The following is a 23,897-nucleotide window of genomic DNA, read 5'->3' as shown; positions in this document are numbered from 1 at the left end:
GCTACGCCCCTGATCCACAATCAATTTAGGCACGTCTGCACCACAGCTGAAAATACACATTTTTGAAATCCGTTTTGCCTTCAGACACCCTCAAGTGTAGAACTACGGAGGGCCTGTTCACTGTTCTCACCTATCATTAGACCAGGACCACATATTCTACCTACAGTATTTGTATTTCAGATCTAGAGTCATGATGCTCATTTTTTTTATAAAAAGCCCATGTTCAATGTTTAAATATTGCATAAAATCAGCTAACGCATCCTTTTATCATTGTTTCCTGTTTAAAATAAGGGAAATGCCTGTGGTTTCGGGGCATCGTTAGATTGCTACTGCAAGATAAACTTCACTTCTGCATGTAGCTAACAATGCGCCTCGACGATCAGTGATCCTACAAGTGAATAAAGCATATAGAATCATAGAATCATAGAGTTGGAAGAGACCACAAGGGCCATCCAGTCCAACCCCCTGCCAAGCAGGAAACAGCATCAAAGCATTCTTGACATATGCCTGTCAAGCCTCTGCTTAAAGACCTCCAAAGAAGGAGACTCCACCACACTCCTTGGTAGCAAATTCCACTGCCGAACAGCTCTTACTGTCAGGAAGTTCTTCCTAATGTTTAGGTGGAATCTTCTTTCTTGTAGCTTGAATCCATTGCTCCGTGTCTGCTTCTCTGGAGCAGCAGAAAACAACCTTTCACCCTCTTCTATGGTATATATTTGAACATGGCTATCACATCACCCCTTAACCTTCTCTTCTCCAAGCTAAACATACCCAGCTCCCTAAGCTGTTCCTCATAAGGCATCGTTTCCAGGCCTTTGACCATTTTGGTTGCCCTCCTCTGGACACGTTCCAGCTTGTCAGTATCCTTCTTGAACTGTGGTGCCCAGAACTGGACACAGTACGCCAGGTGAGGTCTCACCAGAGCAGAATACAGTGGTACTATTACTTCCCTTGATTTAGATGCTATACTCCTATTGATGCAGCCCAGAATTCCAGCCTGTATTCCTTAGTCTCAGGCACTCCAACTCAGAAGCATACCCCACGAAGTGCAAAGAGACTTTCTTCCAAGTAAATTGCCCTCAGATAGGAGAGAAAGTTGCACCCAGAAATTATCAACAGCAGCAACATAAAAGAAACGAGGCAAGCAGGGCAGATTACCCTAGCTGGAGGGGGCATGGGGAACACCACAAAAGTGCACTTAAGAGACGGGGGAAATTGCATAACCCCAAAGGCATATGGTCAAGAAAATCGGCACCTATTCTAATTGGTTGTGAAACCTTTACTGTGCCAGCTAGTAGAAAGGTGGATTTTTCATGTAATTGGCAGGGCCGTCTTAAGCAGGTCAGGCGCCGTGGCGCGCAGATCGCTCCGGCGCCCCCGCCCTGCCCTGTTTCTTCCCGCGGCTGGTGGGCGGGCACAGCATGGTTTCCGCCCTGCTGCCCCGCACCACTAGAGTCAATGGGCAAGCCGCCCCTGGTAATCAGCATGTAATCCGATCAGCATAAACATCCTATGGTTCGTCTGAGAAGACTGAAGGAGCAAGTGAAAAAAGAGGCTGTTAGATGGAGCGGGTTTTTTGCTACTGCAAGAATCTTATCTTCTTTCCCCAAAGTGCTAGGACTGAGCAGCAGAGGGCAGCCTGCAACCTCCAAACCGACCTGTGGAACTGCAGGAAGAGGAAGCTTTTAGGGGATATTGCAAAGCCTGCCATGGGTACCATGCGTTTAGAATCCTGGGAATCCTGGGAACTGTAGTTTGCTTAAGGGTGGTGGAATTGTAGCTATCTGGGTAAGCCACAGTTCCCAGAATGCAGGTGGGTGAGGGAGATATGCTTTAAATGGATAGTATGCCCTCTCGTTTCCTGTTTTGTGAACCAGGCCAGGGCTGGGGAACCCCTTTGAGCCTGAGGGGTGCCTTCCCTTCTGCACAAGCTGTGACACGCCAGAAGGGGGCAAGGCCAGGGGCAAACATGGGTAAAGCTATTGTTATAAGAATTTTGAGGTCATATATATATATATAATAATTGTTCATAAAACATGTACATGAATGTACAGAAACATGTCTGAAGCAGCACAGGAAAACAGGCCTGACTGACACCATTTTGACTCTCTCAGACCTGGCATTCCTCTGCAAGGAAGAAGTGGGGTGGGGGGAACCTTCTCATTGTCTCAGGAATTAAAGTGATAACCCTGGCATCCTGATACCTGAGTGCCAGACAAAAGGGTGTGATTAACTTGGCTGGGAAACAGGGAAATGTAAATATCTCTCAATTTTGTTGATTAGGTTTTGGGGGCAGGGGGCAGGGTCCAGACTGCTCAGATTACTGCCACCAGACCTCCCCGTTCATGATGTACCTATGATGAATCTAGGGAGAGCGGTCTTGGGCTACACCCCTTCTGTGACATATGGATGATGCTTCTGGGGGGTGGGCTGAAACCAATTTCAAATTTCTTTTTAAGGGCAAGACATCTTTGTTTGGGGTCCCTTCCTTGTTCTCCTGCGTGAGAGGAAGGACCCTGTTGCAACAGCGAAATAAAAGTGCCTTGCTTCGTACGTCCTGGTTTGGTCTCTGTTATTTGGTGGGCAGGAGACGCTTAAATTCGTCTGTTTGCCTGGATCCTTGGGCTCTCCCTGGGTCAGGATCCATTTCTCTGGGTTCATAGGAACCAGCTTAAATTTTACTTCACTATGATTGCAAAATTTACTTTTGTACACTAGGATAGTTTATACGCACCCCTTCTCTAACCCCCATCCGGACAAGTCAGGTATTATCAGGGTTCATTCTAGCCTGGCAAAGCACTCGAGGAGGGTGCAAAGCAGGACTGGGGAGGGGCATGCCCTGGGGTGAGTCTCAAGGGCCAGATTAGGAGGCCTGAAGGGCCACCTTTGGACCCTGAAACTGAGGTTCCTCACACCCTTGCTATAAAAGTACACTATTGATATGCAGCTTTTGCACACAGAGAAACAGCTGGGGGGCTAGGGGGGGAATCCCTCTTGCAAATTTGGGAGGGAACCCAAGAGTCATCTTGTCCAAACCCGTGCAATGCAGGAATCCTGCCCACAGGGGGGCTTATCTCTCTCTCCCAGCCCCTCCCCTCCCCCTGCTTTCCTACCTCCTCCGCCGCTCTGCCTGCGGTTGGGAGCCGGCAGCGGTGGCGGCGCCTCTGCTTTCGGGGCCAGCTTTCCTGGGCACCAGCCGCAGGGCCAGCAGGCACACCAAGCTCCAGCCGAAGCCCTAGAACGTGCCCGTCACAATGCCCACAGTGTGGCCATGGACGGAGAGGCCAGCAGGCAGGTGGCGAGTAGGGGCAGGGAGAAGCCAGGAGGGAGGAGGCGCTGCGATGGTGTGTGTGTGTGTGGGGAAAATGGAGCCCGGAAAAAATTGCACAAAAAAATATGGCGCAGGCCAAACGATCATGCTGATCCAAGCAGCGATTCCAGGACCGTCCGTTGGCCGGATCCAGAGGGCAATTGGGCCCACGGACCTTAGTTTGCTGACCCCTACACTAGAACTCGTGGGCCTCCAATGAAGATGAATTTTGGGACAGATAGGAAATACCTGTATTTTTCGCTCCATAAGACACACCTGACCATAGGGCGCACCTAGTCACCCGACCCCACCCTCCCCCCACCTACTTTCCTTCCCCTCTCCTCACCAATGTCTCAACAAATGAAACTGATTTGTAAAAATGCTAAGAGAGACATTGCACATCTCCTTGTAAACCAAGAAAACCCTTAATAATAATAAAAAAGAAATAAAGGAGGAAAAAAAGAAAAAATATATTTTGCTTTCTTGAATTGTCCTAGGCATAGCAGCCAACTTCTAGAGGCCTAAGTGCCTTTGCCCCCCATTAAATATTTGAGGAAGTCCCCCCCCCCAATGTTGATGGACATTGTCATTCATATAGTGTGCATGCACTTTGTCTTGAGATCAATTGCAGCAGTTATCAATCTGTGGGTCCCCAGATGTTGTTGGACTACAACTCCCATCATCCCTGAGCCTTGCTAGCTAGGGGCGATGGGAGTTGTAGCTCAGCAACATCTGGGGACCCACAGGTTGAGAAAGGCTGATACGGTATGTGAGGTGGGGCTTACTTGCCCCACCCCCCAATATTTTATTCAAGTTGGAAGAGGGAGGGAGGGAAGGAAGGGATGAGAGAAAGGAAGAGAGACAAGGAAGGAAGGGGTGAAAGAGAGAGAGAGAGGAAGAGAGAGGGAAGCAGCCCTCTCCACTGTCACGGAAGCAGCCCGAGAGCCCGTTTCCCGCTGTGCGCGGCCCTGGCTCTCGCCTTCGCTCCATAGGACGCACGGGAAAAAGTGCGTCTTATGGAGTGAAAAATACGGTAACTTCATGCAGCGACATAGTTTCAAATGATGGAACTCATTCCCACAGGAGGCAGTAATGGATGCCAACTGAGGATTAGAAAAGGAGGCTGAAGGTATCAAGGACTAAAAGCCACGATGACTATGCTCTGTCTAGCAGCAGTGCTCAGAACGCCAGTTGCTGGAATCCATGGGAAGGGAAAGGGCTCTTGTGCGTGAAACCTGCTTGCGAGTTTCCCACAGGCAACTGGTTGGCCACTGTCAGAACACAATGCTGGACTAGACGGGCCTTTGGCCTGATCTAGAAAGGTCTTACTAGTTCTTGTGTGTGTTCTCTCTCTCATTTTAGTTAATAGTATTTGCTGCCACAAAACATGGCAAATCAATGGTGCGGTGGTCAAATTTGTAGCACAGGAGGTGAGGATGATAGAACCCATAGCCACACGAACGCAAAAGGCGGCCACTGATTCTCTGACATCCCCCACTATGCTAATCTGTCACAAAGTGAATTCGAAACGTTTGCATGGGGCAGAGCAAGGAGGAAGGTCTGTAACTACCCTGGTGCTATTGCTCATCATTCCTGCTCTGGAAAAGAAAAAAAGGTGGTGGTAATGGCCGCTCATGTAGATGTCCTTTGAAAGGGGGGCCAGACAAATTCACAGGAAGGAGACCTACCTATTGCAACTGGCACTCGTTCCATATGAAGCCTCCGCTGCCAGTACTAGTCTGCCACAGAATACTCTTTGCTGGGATGCAGCCCACGGAAACGACAAGCCCCTCCTTTGCTCCAGATTTCTTCCCACACTTCTGAAGGGGAAACGCCTGCTTAGGGTTTTCAAGGCAAGCAGGCTCCCATTCTGAGATCCCGGCAAACTTCTCAGGCCTCTTCCAGCGCAGCTAAGCTGCCCCAGAGGTCAAATTGTACGTCAGCTTTGGTCTGCAGAAATGTGTGGGGTTGAATTGTACACATTTCTCACTGGTTTTATTCAGCCTTGGCCAAGGGAAAGTACTTTTCCAAAAGACCACACACACACACACACACACACACACTTCTTCTTCTTCTTCTTTGGTGATCACTTGTAGCCGAGTAAGATTGTCTTCCATAAACACGGTTTTAACAATGGGTCCGTAAGTGACTGTGGAGGCCAATTCTGGATCCATACGTCCTTACACACACGCTGCATCTGGAGTACCCAAAAACCTGTTATCCGATTGACATCATTTAAACCAGAGGTGCTCCCATATTCAGAGGCAATTGCTGATAAGCTATTGGCATAATACACCCATATCTAAGACCACTTTAGAATTTTAATGGGGGTGGGGTGGTGGGGGGTTATACAAGACTGCATATAAAAAGGAAACAATGGCTTATGAGCATTTCCAGGATCTAGGCTTGGTGGAACCTCCCAGAACAGATTTAGAGGGGAGCTAGCTAGTTCCTTTGGGCATCTCAAAGTCCTCATGCTAGTTGGATAAGTGTTTTATAACACATCCCTTTTTTGTGAAATGATGGAAAGGTACAGTAGTGGTCTTGCACAAAGAAGGAACAATTAAAAATCAGTTTATTTTCTTAAGTCAGCATTGTACAATTTAAAGCAAGAACGAACAAAAAAAAGTCACACAACATGAATTTTTTTAAAAAATAACGACGGACAAAAGTTATCAAGCATAACCATGTGGGAAAACCCCCCCCATACAGCACACTTTCTCACATACACGTTATCAGGGCTGAGGTTCCTTGAAATCTAGTCAGGACGCTACATACGGGGCACTGAGACAGTAACAAATCCATGAACGAGAGTGAATAGACTGGATTAGCCACTTCTGCTTGGTTTCCTTGCTCTCTTTCCCAAACCTCTCTTCTATTCCTTAAACAAAGCAATAAATACTAGTTTTCCCACCAAAAGCAAAACAAAAGCAAACAAACACAAACCCACCTACCTGACGTTTCATGCTTGCGTGCAGTTTTAAGATTGAAAAATAATATTAAAATCACCCGCATGGTGGCAAAAAGAGATACCTTGCCTCTACTCTGTGTAATCCAAGCGCAGTGGCTAAATTTCAAGTATTGAGGAAAATATATCTATATCATCTATCTATCTATCTATCTATCTATCTATCTATCTATCTATCTATCTATCTATCTATCTATCTATTGAAGTTCTGTAAACCAAATCTTTTGTGTGTGTGTGTGTGACGTGAGGGACATGGGGAGAGCAACTAGGATGGCTGTGGAGAACTTTTGATACATTCAAGTAACTACATACAGCTGGGAAGTTAAATGCAGAGCTGGCAGAATTAAACCCCACGGCTTTTGAAAGCTGGCTTCTAAACAACTGCCTTTCAGAAACAGCTGGGAAGGAAAAGGTAGTTTCTTTGTGAAGCGAACCTTGGAGCAAAGCTACTGGCTTGAGTACTGGGGAGTCTGGAAGAGCAAGAAGCAATGGCTGGGGTGATGGGACCCTCTCCTAGGTCTGTGGGCCCCTACGCAGGAGGGTGAACCCAATGGAATTAAGCTTGGCAGCCCCCACAAGGGCCTGGGTGCCTGGCACTGACTGGAGGAAAGACGGGAGCAGGCATCCCTGCTGGGCTGCGAGGACCACAGCAGCTTCCCAAGGATCCTGCACGCTGGTACTGGGCCTGGTTCACAAGCATCTCCAGTGGTGTGAACCAATTTCTTTCTCTTAAGGCTGCCATGTTGTTATGGTTCCGCTTGTCTGTTTCGCTCTCACCTGGGTCCAGTGAACCTTTTTCTACGGAACCAACTCCAAGGCTGTCAGAGATCTCATTGCAAGGTATGTAAGAGGGTCGGCTGATTAGGGATGCAGCGTTTAGTCAAGCAGCTAGATGCACGGCTAAAACCTCTTGATCAACTGGGAAAAAGCACCCTCAAATTCACTGGGCAACATGGGTTGTTGTTGTTGTTATTATTATTATTAAAAGTTCTTCTAAAAATTTGGAGAGCATGCATTTTCTAAGATGGTGCTGATCGCAACACACATAAACACACAACTGCCACCCTACTTATATGGAAACAGATGCAAACTCAGATGAATGGTTTAAAACTCAATTTATCAAGCAACAGCTTGGAACGACTTGAAATGCCCAGGATAAGCAGCCTATGTTTTTGCGAGGAAAAGCAGAATTATCAGGCAGTGGGGAAACATGAGGACCTGGGAAAGGGTACAGATGATAAAAGTAGGAACTTAGGAAGAAACAAACACATTGTGGGGGTGATTTGAGTCTCTGCTTTTATCTACTGGTCCCCCCCAATTCTGTCTCTGGTACTGTGCAGGGACTTGTGACCAGTTTTGTTAATATTTTGCTTGGCAGGCAGGTGTCAGAATGAATGGTGCCCGAGAGGGGTGTGTGTGTGTGCGCGCACACACACACACACACACACACACACACACACACACTTGCATGCTGGGGTGATCACTGTGGCATTGCCAGAAAGATAAAATGCACTGCCACCCGTACCAAACCCAATAGGGCAATAGAGGACATAACATTTGCATGGGGTAATATATATGGAAAACTAGAAATGATCAATTTAAATAGAAATACAATGCGGGTCTCACAATAACAGGGAAGATGGTGCCCAAGTGGCCCGTTTGCTGTTGGGAGACAACTTTGAGGCCCCTGATCTCCCTTCTGTCCCTGGCAGTCCTCTGCAAAGGAGGACAGAGGGTCATCCTAAGTTGTGCATGTGTAACTAATAACAAAGGGAAAGGGCCTGAAAGGCTTCGCATAGGATTCCTACTATGTGGGATTGCCACATAGACTTGTAGGTGCACAGTAACATCCTAAGGAACTTCAAATCCAACTCGGGGTGTGTGTGGATTACTACAGGGTGAATCGTACCAGCAGAGTACCCCTTTCACAAGCAACCACTGGCTCCATAACTACAAGTGACAAGCCTTTATCATACCAGAAGGACAGAGGATCTTTCCTTTGTGCTAGGTACTGCTGAGTTGCCATAGAAGCAGAAGATAAGAGAAGCTATGCTGAAGGGGCTGGGGCAAGCGACAGATCCTATCAAAATGTGCTGATTGAACACACACAGGGGTGAGTGTGTGAAACCTATTGCACCTATTGCAAGGTGACACCTATTGCAAGGAGCTTTGAAACAGGGTATCCAAAGTCGCTATGGCTGTCCCTTACATATTTTCAAGGGGGGGGGGATACACACAAGTGATGAAAAGCAAACCATGTGCAAATAGATATACTTGACCCACTCTTTGAAAAAGAAACAAACAAACAAAAAGCCTGAAATCCAGGTTTTGTTTGCCAAGGATGCTTTCTTGCCCAGCATGGACAAAATACAGCGGCAAACCGGATCTGTTGCATTAAAACCGTGCACAAGGTACCCTATCAGGCATTTGCTCGCAGCCACAACATCCCCAAGCCTAAATGCACACACACAAAGCACAGCCCTACACAAAACACACACACAGTGTGTGCCTCCTCTTTCTCTTTGGCTGCTTAGTCGCCTTAAATCGAGGTGGGGAAGAGAGAGAAAACTTTTGAAGAGGTTAACAACAACAGCCAAAAAAGGGGGGCATTTGTTTTATAAACAATGGAGGGGGCAGGAATGAAGCATGCACAATATTGAGATCTCATCCTTGAGTTTTCAAAAAATCTGGACCTCCAAACAGCACATCAGTTTTTTTTTAAAAAAAGGAAAAGACAAAAAATGGTACTGATTTTTTTCACGCTAGCGCCGCTGGTCATGAAAAGAACATAGACTGCTTGATTGTTAATTTTCTTTTTCTCCTCACAAGCATAAAATACAGTACAGTTAACACATAGAGCATCATTATATATTATATACCATACACATATTAATATATATTAACTTGGTAATATATATGAATATGTATACACGCGCGCACAAAAACACATACACACTTGTAGTGCAATTTCTTTTAAAACAACCACAACAACCACCCAACAGACAAACAATCAACAACACGTGAGGCAATGGGAGGGCAGGCGAAAGGCAGGGGAACAGCATTCCTAGAAGTTGCGACATTTTTGGATCACTGCGGGGCTGCCAAGTATCCAAAGCTCAGGTTCATGTTGTCTGTAAAGTGCTCCTTTGATTCACAAAGCTAGTAAGTGTGTTATGTGTGTTTTTCTTATATTGCTTCCCACCCCTCTGGGAGAAGGGATTGCTTATCTGGGCAACAGCCAAAAACAGCACAGATGCCTTCTCATGCTTAGACGCAGGCCATGGGAGGAGAGGGCTACAACCATGCATCTACTGAACGACTCCCTTTTGGGCGAAGAAGAAAAACATTTTGGCTGCTTGAGACCAAAGCAAGAGAGCTTGGAGTCCAAGTCCCAGTGCTCCAGTCTGTATATACAAGCTCTCTTCAGCTCTGTCCATGTCCACGTAGGAAATGAAGAACTGCTTCCCATCCCAACCTACCCTGCTTCTGCCCGTCATGTAGGTAAGGGACTCTGAACTCAAGATTTCCAGCACTGCAGTGGGGGGGGGGGAATAACATAAGAAGCCACAACTACTCAGAGCAAGGTGAGCTTCTGGCTTTCACACCTGCCGCATAACCGCGGTTGCTCTTCCTGTACGGTGAGCAATGAGAGGCGTAGTAGGAGCAGTGCTCCCAAGTGATTGGCTATCAGCAGACGAGGGCTTGGATTGCAGAACTGGCCAAGAGGGACATTCCCCCTTCCGGAGAAACCTCTTTCCTTTCAAGAGCAGAAACGTCTGGATCATTCACCGCCAGCAGTGGACCTCAATGCTCCAGGCAAGGCCAGTTCAGTAGCAATCCTGCTCTCCGAAAACAGGCATGAAAGGAGGCTTGATCCTTCTCCTCCTTTTTTTACCCAGCTGTTTCCCACCAGATGGTGAGTTGGGGCAAGGGGAACAAGCCTTCTGTATCGACCATCATCTTTCCCCGGTTTGTATAGTGGCCACACACACAAAGATTGTAGCAATTCCATGTCCGACCCGGGGGAAGTTCTCTTCGAAGGACGCCAAAACAGGGAAACCGGATTGACATCCGATAAATTCGTTGTCGACGGGCTTGCTCATACAGTGCTTTGTCATCTTGGTAGCAGGTGCTTAGAGATGGAAAATGATCACCTGCGGAGTTAAGGGCTATTTTCCTCATGCACAGATGCCAGATAGTAGAGCCGACAGCCGGCGTTCAATACACATTTTACCTGGAAAGAGAAAGGAAAAAATGGGGGAAATGAGTTTTTTTTGGCTCAGCTCTCCTTGCAGCAACACCAATATCGTGCTTGTTCACACACAACACTAAACCATGGTTTGGCACAGCTGTCTCAGTCTCTGTGCCCCCCAGACATGGTTGGAGTCCTCTCCCCATCTACCTTGACCTTTAGCCATGCTTGCTGGCAATAACGGGAGCTCGAAGTAGAACATCAGGAGGGCACCACACTGAGGAAGGCTGGTTTGAGCATCATCTGCAAGAGCTTTTGGGAGTCTGGGCAAAAGTTTGGATTTGAGCACTCTCAGTTTCACTTTCCCCAATTACTGGTTTGCCGTGATGTGCAAACCAAGACTTGTAGTTTAAGGTAAACTCTAGTTTGCTGAATTAGACAGCTTTGTAACCCATAGCTCGAAGGTGGCTTCTTTTGCAATTGCATGCATTTGGAATCGTGAAATCCTGGTTCATATCTAATGATAAAGCGAGGAATCAAGACAAGTGAAACAGAACTGCTTTACTCCTCGTCTCAGCTGCACAGAGGTTGGGGGTGGGGAGTTTAGCATTATTGGTGAATCAGGCAAGCATATGTATGTATGTATGCATAATAAACACTTTTATAAACATACTTCAAGACAGAGTAAAAGGTAAATGTAAAGGACCCCTGGATGGTTAAGTCCATTCAAAGGCGACTATGAGTTGTGGCGCTCATCTCGCTTTCAGGCCAGGGAGCCGGTGTTTGTCCACAGGCAGTTTTCTGGGTCATGTGACCAGCATGACTAAACCACTTCTGGCGCAACGGGACACAGTGACGGAAACCAGAGTGCACGGAAACGCCGTTTACCTTCCTGTTACTGCAGTACCTATTTATCTACTTGCACTGGTATGCTTTTGAACTGCTAGGTTGGCAGGAGCTGGGACAGAGCAATGGGAGCTCACCCCATCGTGGGGATTCGAACCGCCGACCTTCCAATTGACAAGCCCCAAAGGCTCAGTGGTTTAGACAACACCACCCATGTCCAACATCAACACATTGAGTACAACACACAAGAATAAAACCAGCATAAAACACCAACAGATACTGATTACTGATTGTCTAAAAACAGGTGTTCCAATGAAAGCAGGGATTGGTTCCTGCTGAATCACTGCTGGCAGGGAGTTTCACGGGCACAACCTGCTACGTTAAAAGCTTGGTCCCTAGTGACAGCCAACAGAATCTCAGGAATGTGGGGAACCATTAGAAGTGCTCCATCAGATGATCTCAGTGATTGAGGTGGAACAGAAGAAATCAGTCCCTAAGGTGTGTGAAGTTGATTAGAATAAAGCAGAAACTGAAATGTAGCAACCAAGACTGCACTCCTATAACCCTGTCTTGGGATAAAGTCCAAGGGGCCTTCCGAGTAGGCAGGTAGAGGACTGCACTGCAAAGGTGTTACGAGGTTATGAAATTTCCTTGCACTACACCAGGGGTGGCCAACTCCCAAGAGACTGTGATCTACTCACAGAATTAAAAACTGGGAGTGATCTACCCCCTTTTGGGGGGTTCAGGTCAAAGCTGTTGAGTTTTTTTAAGGAAGCGGAGCCCTGTTTGGGGGGGGGTTAGGTCAAACTTGTTGAGCTTCTTTTAGGAGGGAGGGAGGCCCATTTTTGTTTAGGGCTTCAGGTCATAGTTGTTCAGCTTTTTTTAGGGAGGAGGAAAATGTTGGGTGAGCTTTTTTTTGGGGGGGTGCCAGTGATCTAGCAGTGATCTACCACAGACACCCAGTGATCTACCGGTAGATCACGATCTACAGTGGTACCCCTACTTACAAATTTAATGTGTTCGAAACGCACACCCGTAAGTAGAAAAAATTTGTAAGTCGAATCCCATAGGAATGCATTGGGAGAAAAAATTCGTAAGTCGAAGCAAGCCTATCTAAAAATTCGTAAGTAGAAAAAATCCTATCTAAACCGCATCCAAGATGGCGGACGGAGCTCCATTCGTAAGTAGTTATTCGTAAGTAGAGGTACCACTGTACTTATTGGACGTGCCTGCACTACACTATCCTGAACTCTGATGTGCCTCCAGCTGGGGAATTACAGATTCTCCTTCATTGGAGGTTTTTAGGCAGAGGCCGCCTGGGCTTCTGCCGGGGTTTTTTTTTAAAATGTTGGATGAGCCTTGGGATCCCTTCCCAACTCTACAGTTCTACGGTTAATTTGATTTTCTACTGTCCTGCTCTTTTATTGTTCCTCCCGTTTGCTCTGCCTATGATCCACTCACTCCCCCTGCATTCTCATTTAAGTTAGGAGAATTTAACGTAGAATCGTTTGCAGTGCCTTTTAGTTTTTCAGCTCCTCATAGAGTCTCCCCTCTGTTACAGATGCACCTGCACAAGCACTGCTTTTTTATTTTTTAAAAAAACCATATGCAGGAAAAGAAGCAAGGTGATTTCTGAGCAGTGCTTTACCAATTAGCATCAGGCCATATTGCGCCATCACATCTATACTTTTTTACTCAAAAAAGAAAAGAAAAAAAGCATTTCCCGATCCTCACACTTATTAATGTTCTCAATGTCGCCTTGCTCAGTGATGATGTTCAAGAGCCCCTCCATGAGCAGCAGTGCCTTGTGGTATCGTTGCGCACAATCTTCTCTGTGATGAAACATCTCATCCAGCGCTGCTGCCTGAACCTGGAGAGAGAACGCCTCCAGTGGTTATTCTGCCAACAAATATAATGCTTGTGCAACTCTGCCTCAACAGACTGGATTCACACATAAGCAAAGATTCAACACACACACACACACACACCCTGCCCGGCATCGCACGGTTTCTGAAAAGCGTAGAATGCATTTTCACATCGCCCTCTTAATAAGCCCGCATCTCTCTGCTGTGGCTTTCCGACTCCAGTTTGCTGGAAGCAGGGATGGGCAAAAGGGGCTTGCAGCGCCTGGCTGATTCTGCTGCACTCCTGCAGGAAGATCCTGTGCATTGACATATCGTGGGGAGCATCACCCGACTATTTCAGACTAGGAACGTGCCTCTCATGTGGATCTTGCCCAAGGAGAGCATTGTCAAAAGGTCTAGGCAGAAAGCAGGAGACTGACGATAGCGGGGAGGTCCTTCTCGTTTTGGCCGCCAGGGGAGAAAAGGTAGGATGTTCAGAAGAGGCACCCAGAAAGGATGCTTAAAAATGGGCTGAAGGCAGCAGAGGGATGAGATTGTGGAGGCATGGCTGGCACTAGGGATTGGTACAGTTGAGCACCTGCCAAAGCCCAGAGGCTGGCAAAAGTCCCTGAAGACCATTTTCACTCAGAGCACCCAGGGAGGTTTTCCTTCTAGTTCTGCTTCCATTCCCTCTGTGCATAGAGGACTCTGTGGCATGAGGGAGTGCAAAACCCCCCAAAGATACACCAGAGGGATGCAAAGTGACCATCTGGTGCTGCCTTATATCTCATCAGGTCACTGGTACATCCAGGCTAGTTCTAGATCTACTGTGCCCATTCCAAGGTTTCCCCAAGTTACTGGAGACCCTTTTGTCCCTGTGGGTGCCCAGGATTGATCTGTCTGCATGCATTCTACCACCATGAATAGACTTGTTCCCACAAAAAGGGCTGTGCTCGGTGCAAAGAACACATTCCCAGAGAACTGTGGGGTTCTCTTTCGGTTTGCACAGCCCTTGCTGCTACTGCTACTTAAGGTGCATATGTGTTAATTAGGGAACCTCTGTATCCTGCAGAGAGGTGAGGGGAAATGGTGCTTGCCAGGGGGTTGGGCTGAGCCCTAGCCCATCCCTAAAGCTAAAGGTAAAGGGGCCCCTGACCATCAGGTCCAGTCGTGTCAGACTCTGGGGTTGCGGCGCTCATCTCGCTCTATAGGCCGAGGGAGCCGGCATTTGTCCGCAGACAGCTTCCGGGTCCATGTGGCCAACATGACAAAGCTGCTTCTGGCGAACCAGAGCAGTGCACGGAAATGCCGTTTACCTTCCCACCGGAGCGGTCCCTATTTATCTACTTGCACTTTGATGTGCTTTCGAACTGCTAGGTGGGCAGGAGCTGGGACCGAACAACGGGAGCTCACCCAGTCACAGGGATTCGAACCGCCGACTTTCTGATCAGCAAGCCCTAGACTCTGTGGTTTAACCCACAGCGCCACCTGGGTCCCTGTGCCCATCCCTAGGGCTCAGCAAATGCCACCATACTAGCCCCCAAATACTGCACACATGCAACCCAGTATACATGAGAAGCATTTCACCCTACCATCTGCACGGCGTGGCTGAAGATGAGCTTCTCGGCCGTGATGCTGTTGATGCGATCCATGAGCTTTTGCTTGTCCAATAACCACCTCTGCAACCTCATGTTCAGGCAATGGCAGGAGGAAACACTGGATTTATACAGATCGTTGAGCTTCCTCACAACTAGGAGAAGGAGAAGAAGAAGAAGGGGTGGATGACACCACTTTACAGGACGGCCTGTGCTTCTGGTCACTCCTTATCCACACCAACAGTCTCTCGCCACAGTGTTTGCAAAGGGTGCCCAACACCAACATTGTCAACCGACTGAGATTTGGGGAACTGGCTTATTGGAGGAATGGCTTCCGATTGGGGCATCCGAAGGATTCCCAGGTACCTGAGCCTATTTGAGCACTGAGTTCCTCAGAGGCCCTTCTTTGAGTGACCTCACTGTCCCAGGTACGGCATGTGACATCTGGGGAGAGGGCTACTTCAATGATGATGATGATGATGATGATAATGATTGATAATGATAATAATAATAATAATACCCTATTTATGAGATGCCTTCCATAAAGAGGTTGGTCCATTGGGTGTCTCCTCTGTTAAATTTTAGGCACCTTTCAACTTGCCTTTCAACTTGATGATGATGATTATTAACAGCAGGTGTTCATTTTATTTGCTGTGGTTTATTATCTGAAACCTTACCTCTGCTGCAGCTGCTAAAAATGCTGCTAATAAAAATAAAAATGCTGCTAAGCTCCCACCCCCACTTGAGGTTTCTTAAGCTTTTCTTGTGTGCAGCTTTGGAAACATAATTTAAAACTGAGAATAGGGCTGTGCAATCTTGAAATATCAACAACAACATCATCATCATTTTATTTGTACACAGAAGCAGAATCTTCTTCCACAGCAGAGTCCAGAGTGTTGCAGCAAGGAATACTCCTTTTCGGCCATAACCTCTTCCAAGATTTGTCCCTCTGCCCACTCCTAACAGCCAGTCAGCATTCTGTGGCCAGAGTTCTTTGCTTGCCCTGTCCTCATTGGGCCAACTCAGGGTTACCACTGAAGGCTGCCCTCCACAAAGACTTCTGGTACGTATGCAAAGCACTGAATTCCCCAAGCTCGCCAATACCCCATGTCTTGTGCCCTAGATGGTGCTGTAATACGATGCTTAAGAATATGTAAACATCATTCCTTTCTGTGGACTCTGCTTTTGCCTCCAGTACCCGCAGAGGATCCCGTGCCAAGGAACAAAATGATTCAGCCTGCTGAGTGACTGTGTGTTATTTAACAGCAGAGGCACAACATGTAATTATTAAGTTGCACCCACATCAATTATCGTTAAGCCCTTGCACATAGCTAAGAGCTGAAACATTCAGATCAGGCGACGTGTTTTCCAGGCGGGCAACCAGAATACATGTGGAGACCCGTAGCACCGATCACATTTTACAGGAGTGCAAAACACAAAGCAAAATAGCGCTGTCCCTAATTTGAGAGAGATAGAGGAAGATAAAAATACGCACAGGACAGATTGATCTTGTATGCTTGACTAACTCTATTTTCACTTCACCCTGGAATGTAATAGCAGGGGGGCTGGGGGAGAAAGAAGGAGGACCACAAGAAGTTGCCTTATAAACTCTCTGGGTACTGCCCGAATACAGCTAAAACTGGCAATGCCTCTCTGGGGTCTCAGGCAAGGGTCTCTCATCCTCTGCAACTGGATCCTTTTAATTTCACTTGCCGGGGACCTTCGGCACGCAAAGCCTGGACCACCTAAACACACCCCTTGTCGCACTGTGGTTGGCATCGCCACCTGTCTGTGGCCAAGGAAACTGCAGCACGACAACACACTTGCGTTTTATTGTATGTAACGAATGCATCAGTTCTGGTGGCACAAGAGTTGACAGTGATGAACACGTCCTCTCAATACAAACAAACCACTTTCTCTCTCTTGGTGTCTGTCTGTTTTATGCCTTATTTTGTTTTGGCAAGTTGTCATTTTGTATTTGTATGATGGCTCAAGTTTTTGAAAGCTGGAAGTGGCCCAGGCCTCTCGGGACCTCTTGGGGGGGGGGCGCACTGGTCATGGATCAATGCCATCACTGGATGCAAGGCTTATTTTTTCTGAGCAGGTATTGTTCCCTGCAAAGGTGAGAGAAAGGGACAATTCTATCAGCATCACAGTAGATAGATGCTAAAAATATAGGGGCACAGCAAGCTAACAGAAGTGAGATTAAAGAATGAAAACGTAAGATGTGTATACTAAGTCTGTGAAAGTGCATAAATAAAAAGATAAGTGGGTTTTAGCCTATGGTAGTCTTAATCGGAGTTGACTCATAGCTAATACTAATTTTAGTGATTGCAACCTAAGTAGGACTACCATGGGATACAACCCACAATTAGGAATTCCCCTGTGTGTGTGCATTTGAACTTACTTTGTTTGACGGTGGAGGAGAGGCACAACTTGCCTGCCCGGATCTGGTCTATGGCCATCTGCAGGCCTGCGGACAGCAACTCTGCTACTTTCAAGTACAGCACCAACTGTTCTGCATAGCTGAAAAAAGGAAGCACCAGCAGATTAATGGAGCTGCCGTCCACACAGCTGCAGAGGAAGACACACAAAGCTGCTTTGAGCCCAAGCCAGGCCATCGCCGTTCTCTCGGGGACCTCCCCAAATGTCACCCTTTACCTCCATTCTTTGCTGAGCAGGCTGATCTGGTCAGCCACGACGCTTTCCTGGAGCTGGTACTCGGAGGCCACCGAGCTGCTCATCTCGTTGGTGTTCCCTTTGACGGCCGCTATCTCCATCACGTAGTGGACAAAGGCCAGGGTGAACTGCAGGCTGCGAAGGATGTCCGTGTGCTCTTGCTGTGAGTGGGGAGACAAAGGGGGGGCGAGGTTTCGTTAGCAAGCCAGCACTAGAATGCAGAAAGCAGCAGATTCATGGAAAGACCAACACCTGAGAGCTTTACACTATGGGTGGGTAACCTTCCCCCTGTCGAGGGCTGCATGCCCTTGGGAGTACTGGGGGGGGGGGGGCGGCTCCAGCAGGCTGCCTCACTGGGACAGCAGGGAAGTGGGCCTCCTTCCATCAGCACCATTGAAAGACATGCTCCATCAGGTACTTCCTCTGCCCCTAAAATGTTCCTATGACAGATGGTCATTATTTAATAATTTGCTTTCCTGTGCCTCTTCCTTGCCCATGCATTTCCCTTTGTGTGTAGTTCTGTTTGTTTGTTTTTTGAAGATTGCACTCCTGAGGGCAGGGGACTGTCCTGCTTTAAGCCACTCTGGGAGCCTTTTTGGCTGAAGAGAGAGGGATACAAATGCTCTAAAACAACAACACTGTATTGCCTGTAACCAAGCCAGTTGCTCTCCCACTCAGAGTCCCATACAGTCCACAGGCTTGTTTTAATAAACTGGTTTGCATTTAAGATGCCAGAAACATATCTGTTGTTTCTGCTGCTTCGTAGGGTTATTGGCAGTGCACTTTTTCTAGAAAAATAGGTGCTGGCACTCATGAAGTTGTTATGGCAAGTGTCACACTTTTTAACAAGCAAAAAAAGAGGTGCCAATCCTGCATAACCTTGAGTACCCCCTTTAAAAAAAGCACTGGCTATTGGGAAGGCAAGTCTGGGGGAAGGGAGAGAGAGTTAGGAATGCCCCTCTGAGCTCCGAGAAGGAATGGCTGTGGGGGTAAGGCCTTTGCCAACACTCTCCTTGGCCACAGTTAAGAAAGGTGGAAGGAAGAGGCAGGATGGGTGGAAAACATGAAGGCACACTCCCAGGGCTCCCAACGCAGCTCTAGTTCAAGGGGAGTGTAAGGGGGAGGGAGTAAAGAGTACCCCCCCCATCATCAAGAGTAGCTCCTCACAGAGTAGCGAAGGAAACACAGACTCCGGGGAGGGAAGTCAGGACACGGAGAGAGAGTGCCCGGGCTCAGGCAGGATGAAAGAGCCCAGACTCCACAGACGGGAGGAGAGAGAAGGGGAACAGGGGGAGAGGGAAAACATGGAATGCAGACCCTTTCCGCCGGTTCCGGAATTACGAAGGAGGAGAAAAGGAAAGAGATTCAGTGTCCCGCGCCTTTTATGTTGGGGCCGTTCGCGCCGAGGCGCACTTCCGGATTCTGCATCGGACTGAGGAGACATGTTTCTGCACCTGCTTCACTGTACATATCAGCACCAATAAACACGTTATGGAAAAGTAACCTGAGGAGCGTCGTTACTCAAGAGCAGTCACCAGAAACCCCTGACAGGGAGCCACAGGTGAGGAACATTCTCATGGCTCCCACTGTGGTTCTCATTCAGAGGGAGCCGGTGTCAAAGCAGCCGCCGCCTTGGCAGGCTTGCCCACTCACAGAATTAACGACTTTACAAACTAAAAAGCTGCGATTGAGACTTGTGCAGAGCCTGTGTTTGCACAGCTCTGTAGAAACTGCTGAGAGTCTATAAATAGAGATGAAACAGTGACCTACTTTCCTTCCGCTGCCCCTCCCCCCCTCTTCTCTCTCCCATTGCAAATCCACCTTGCTTTCATCTAGGTGCACATTTGCCAGAGGTTTTCGTTCAATTCACATATAAAAGGAGTGGGAGGGAGGGCTTGAAGCCTTCAAGCTCAACAGCAACCTGAACTGAGTGGGGTTTTTTTTTTTTAAAGGGTTGGAATCCCATCTCTCCGAGCACCGACACAGCCAACCACATGGGTTTTGTTTTCATCTGTCTCCCTAGCCCAACTCCTTTGCACACTCAGGAGATAGCAGCTTGGAACATGGAGAACCACCTCTTCGGCCAGGATCGTTGGTTATTTTTAAACACGCGTGCAGCTTTGCAGACAATGTGAAAGGGCAGATCTGACTCAAGAACTGGAAATGGTAAGAACGCAACACCCTGGTCTCTTTGGGGGTGGGGTGGGGTGTCAGGCTGCTGTGACTCAAAGAGCCCGACATTCTGTCTCCTTCAGAAAGCACCTGCGTGATCCAAATATCAGGTTAATTCAAGCTTTCACTACTGACGAGACAGCATTCCGACAACACTCGACTAACATTTCACTAGGTATTTATTACCTAGCAACGGTCTCAACTTTTACGGTTCAGAGCTTTCAATTCTACTCTCCTTTCCAGATTCGCATGCTTCCTCTAAAGATATTCTCTTCTTCCTGTATACAGATGGAAAACTGAGGCTGGCTTTTTTCCTCAGCGAGTTCCTGGCTTAGTTGAGAGGCTTCCTGTAGCCAAACAACAACAACAACAACAACAACAACAACAACAACAACCCTCCGCTCCATTCATAGGAACACAAGCCCCAATGTGATGCTGTCTTTCCTTCACTGTCCATAGCAACCAAATGAGCCAGAGGAGAACCTTCTATTAATACAGGATGGAAGTTTTAAAAAGGCCTCTTTTGCTTGGAAAAGGAAGCAGCTGGGAGTCAAGTGGCAGCAGCATATATCACAAAGACAAATGGAAGGAAAGAAACCGCAAATACAAAGCATTCAGTGATAATTAACACTGCAGCTCTATACACACAGACACACAGTATTATCCCCAGATGTGGTGCCTAAATGACTTTTGGAACTCCCTCCCACTTGACCTTATTTAACATTTCTAAGCTACAAGTATTGCCTGCAAGTCCCTGGAAGCACAAGTCCATTAATTAAAAAAAATGATTGTTAACAAACAAACTGGCAGCCATAAAACGATGCCCTAAATGAGAGTGTGCCATAGCAGATCAAATACTGGAATAGAACCATGGAGATCTTGGTTCAAATCCCCATTTGGACACGAAGCTCTTTTAAGTGGCAAATAACTCCCCTACCTTAACCTACTTCACAGGGTTGTAAGGACTGAACAAGACCGCAGAGGGCAAAGATGCTAAATATCCATCTAGATCAGGGACACTTGAAAAGCTTCACTGTGCAGGCACTGAAGAGCTTTAGAATGCAACATCTTAAGGTGGGGTAGCTGGAATCTTTTCCCAGCAATTGTCTCCATATCTCATGATTTGTGCAGAAGTAGCAAACAGGGACAGGATGGGGAGTTGCTGTGTTGAGCTACGTAAGGGACTGGAGTCCCACCTCAGCGCTGCTGAACCCCCCACAACACTTACAACGTATTTTTGTTCTTTTACCTCCCAACAGTCGCAAGGATTAGCATTCTGCTCAATAAAACCCGGGAGGCCAAGAATGTTACGTTCCACAAAAGGCACCCAAATTGCACCTGTGTCTGACAAGGCGAGAAATGCAAGGAAAACCGATGAATCTGTGGAGTACCAAATGAATTCAGCCTCATGCTTTAATCTTGGGTCTCTGGGGTGGGTGGGGAGGTGGGTTTCAACTCACCTCCATGAGTGTCTCCTCCGGTAGCTCGGGGGCCTCAAAGGTGACTGCTCCCTCCAGGTTGGCAGTGATGGGGTCGGCAAAAGTATATCTGACACCCGATGGGGCTTCGAGCACATCCCCGCCGGCGCTCATGATGAAGTGCCGCCCACTGAAAGACCCTCCCGAACTGTGAGAGCTGGAAGATCCCACTAAAAGGGTTGAAACACAGAAGCAAAAGTTACTTAGACATGACTCTTCGGGCCAAAGGAGAAAAACAAACAAACAAACCCAGTTTGATTTATTGATTGAGATTAAGCTCCAATTTAGGGCTCATCCAGGCTTCCCTTTGTGCCATGTTTCTGAATTTCAGGAATTTTGGGGAAACCTGAATTTCCGCTTGTTCCGAATCAGCATTAAAGAGCAGGTTTTCCCGGGGAAAGTTAAGATGGGGTGCACTCAGACAAGGAGCTTTGAAGCAGGGTGAAAGGTAAGTGTGGATGAGTCCTTAATTGTGACATTTTAATCCTCAGCTACCTTTATTAATCCCTTTCCATCAAGCAAAGTCCAAACACAGCCTTGTTTCATAGGACTATCATCCCAAATGACAATGAGAACAGCAGTGCTTGCAAGCAGAGCTCCATGTGAGCAGGAGCTTCCTCGTTTATGGTGCTCCTCCTGAAATAAAAGTAGTCTCCTTGTGTGCACCAGTACTCCAGTGTGTACCCAGAACCTAGTGGAGCTTTTGGGTGGGGCAAATCCCCTGAGCTTCCTTAGATCTTAGAAATTGACATTTTTTTTTAAAAAAAGAAAGGTGTCTGTATAATCGCTAGCTCAAGATCTGTGACACAACAGGGAAGCAAGTCTGTCAGGTGGCTCACAATATGCCTATGTGCATGTGAGACACTAGATTCCTTGTTCCTAGAATACACACATCCCTGAGTCAGGACACAAAGCCAGGACAGTAACTATGAAGATAACTCCAATTGCCTTTTGGACAGCGGTATCAAGATGGCAGGGAGCGCTCATTACCTGAAAACATTCTGGTCCTGGTGGTCTGCGGTGGGGTTGTCCCACTGGGAGGGGAACCAACAGTAAAGACCACTGGGGAGGGGCTTGCAGAGCCGCCATCCCTGGCCCCAGAGTGTAAGTTTCCTCCACAGACAGCAGAAGGCGCTGCAAGGAAAGAATGGCACACACAAAAAAAAGGCTTGAGTTAAGATTTCATGAGAGCCATAAAAGATATCAAGACAGAAACACAGTTGGCCTAGAACAGGCACCCCCAAACTTCGGCCCTCCAGATGTTTTGGACTACAATCCCCATCATCCCTGACCACTGGTCCTGTTAGCTAGGGATCATGGGAGTTGTAAGCCAAAACATCTGGAGGGCCGCAGTTTGGGGATGCCTGGCCTAGAAGTTAAGAGTGTTGGGCTGGGACTAAGGTTCAAATCCCCCAACTCAGCCATGAAGCTCACTGAGTGTCCTTGAGCCAGTCACTCGCTGTCTCTCAGCTTAGCCTACCTTCTCAAGAGCTGTTGTGAGGATAAAATGGATTTGTGGAAGAGGGTGAGGGAGGAGAACCCTGTGTATAGCATGGGTAGGCAAATTAAGGCCCGGGGGTCAGATCCGGCCCAATCGCCTTCTCAATCCGGCCCGTGGACAGTCTGGGAATCAGTGTGTTTTTACATGAGTAGAATGTGTCCTTTTATTTAAAATGCATCTCTGGTTTATTTGTAGGGCCTGCCTGGTGTTTCTACATGAGTAGAATGTAGAATGTGTGCTTTTATTTAAAATGCATCTCTGGGTTATTTGTGGGGCATAGGAATTCGTTCACCCCCCCAAATAATAAATATACTCCGACCCCCCACAAGGTCTGAGGGACAGTGGTTTGAAAAAGTTTGCTGACCCCTGCCGTATAGCTCCTTCAGTTCTAGTAACTAAAAAAAGGAGCACAACAAAAAAGGAACCCCAGAGTTTCCCATCTCCCCGTACCTGTGATTTCCATGGGCTTCTCATTGTTCAAACTGTCATTGCTTCCAAAAGCAGCTTTGAGGAGGAGATCAGTGAGGCGACCAGTGCTGAGTGACCTGGAGGAAGAAGAGAAGCAAGACAAGTGAATGTGAGGAGGGGGGGCAGGGGGCGCACAGGTGTCATGGAATTTCTGCTCCCTAACGGCTGGTTGCAGTGAAAAGCGCAGTGGCCTTTAAAGAGGGACAAAAGGCCTCTCTAGAACAGGCACCCCCAAACTCGTCCCTCCAGCTGTTTTGGGACTACAACTCCCATCATCCCTAGCTAATAGGACCAGTGGTCAGGGATGATGAGAATTGGTAGTCCCAAAACAGCTGGAGGACTGAGTTTTGTGCCTCCTCTAGAACATCAAGCCTGCAGGCTGGGAGGGCTGTAAGGCAAAATGGAGCCCACCTTAACTGACCAGATGCAAGCTGGCTGGCTAGCTGGGGAGAGCTCTACTGCATGTTTGGAATGGAACTTGGCCTCAACTCCCAAGAGGGTAGATTTGGCTCAGACACCACTCAATTGTTTTTTAAAAAGCCGGTTTCTTAGAGCACAGGTGGGCAACCTGCAGCCTCCTTTTAGGCAACCCCCCCCCAAAAAAGTCCTCCTGAAACCATCCCGTTCTCCTGTCCCATCAGAGTTCCTCCATTCCTCTCTACTGTTCCTGGCTTCAAAAAACAAACAAACTGCTCCCCACCTATTTTTCCTGGGTATTTTCAGAACAAATGGAAGGAGAAAGTTGGTCACTTAGTTTTTCGATAACAGTAAACAAAATTGATGTATGTAGTTTTGAAGATATAAGACAGTTAGTGACAGACTGGCTGCAACACCACCAAGGAAA

The 23,897-nt window shown here is 47.5% G+C and overlaps 1 protein-coding gene across 3 annotated transcripts in view; it reads right to left on the bottom strand.

The window, feature by feature from the left end:
- Nucleotides 1-5,868: 5,868 nt before the first annotated feature.
- The window catches only part of ULK1 (unc-51 like autophagy activating kinase 1), a 113,146-nt gene continuing 95,117 nt past the window's right edge, over nt 5,869-23,897 (bottom strand). For all 3 annotated transcript variants that reach the window (XM_088660039.1, XM_035099436.3, XM_088660038.1), the window contains 8 exons: nt 23,036-23,130; nt 22,075-22,218; nt 21,067-21,254; nt 17,417-17,595; nt 17,163-17,281; nt 14,753-14,910; nt 13,051-13,186; nt 5,869-10,512 (listed from right to left, as the gene is read on the bottom strand). In XM_088660039.1, the coding sequence (XP_088516165.1) occupies nt 10,457-10,512; nt 13,051-13,186; nt 14,753-14,910; nt 17,163-17,281; nt 17,417-17,595; nt 21,067-21,254; nt 22,075-22,218; nt 23,036-23,130 (1,075 nt within the window). In that variant the 3' untranslated portion in view covers nt 5,869-10,456. The remainder of the gene's footprint in view (nt 10,513-13,050; nt 13,187-14,752; nt 14,911-17,162; nt 17,282-17,416; nt 17,596-21,066; nt 21,255-22,074; nt 22,219-23,035; nt 23,131-23,897) is intronic.

Source organism: Zootoca vivipara, chromosome 16 (genome assembly GCF_965207765.1).
Source record: "Zootoca vivipara chromosome 16, rZooViv2.hap1.1, whole genome shotgun sequence".
Taxonomy (NCBI): Eukaryota; Metazoa; Chordata; class Lepidosauria; order Squamata; family Lacertidae; genus Zootoca; species Zootoca vivipara.
The sequence above is the reverse complement of the archived record's forward strand: the minus strand, read 5'-3'. Positions and strand labels throughout refer to the sequence as shown.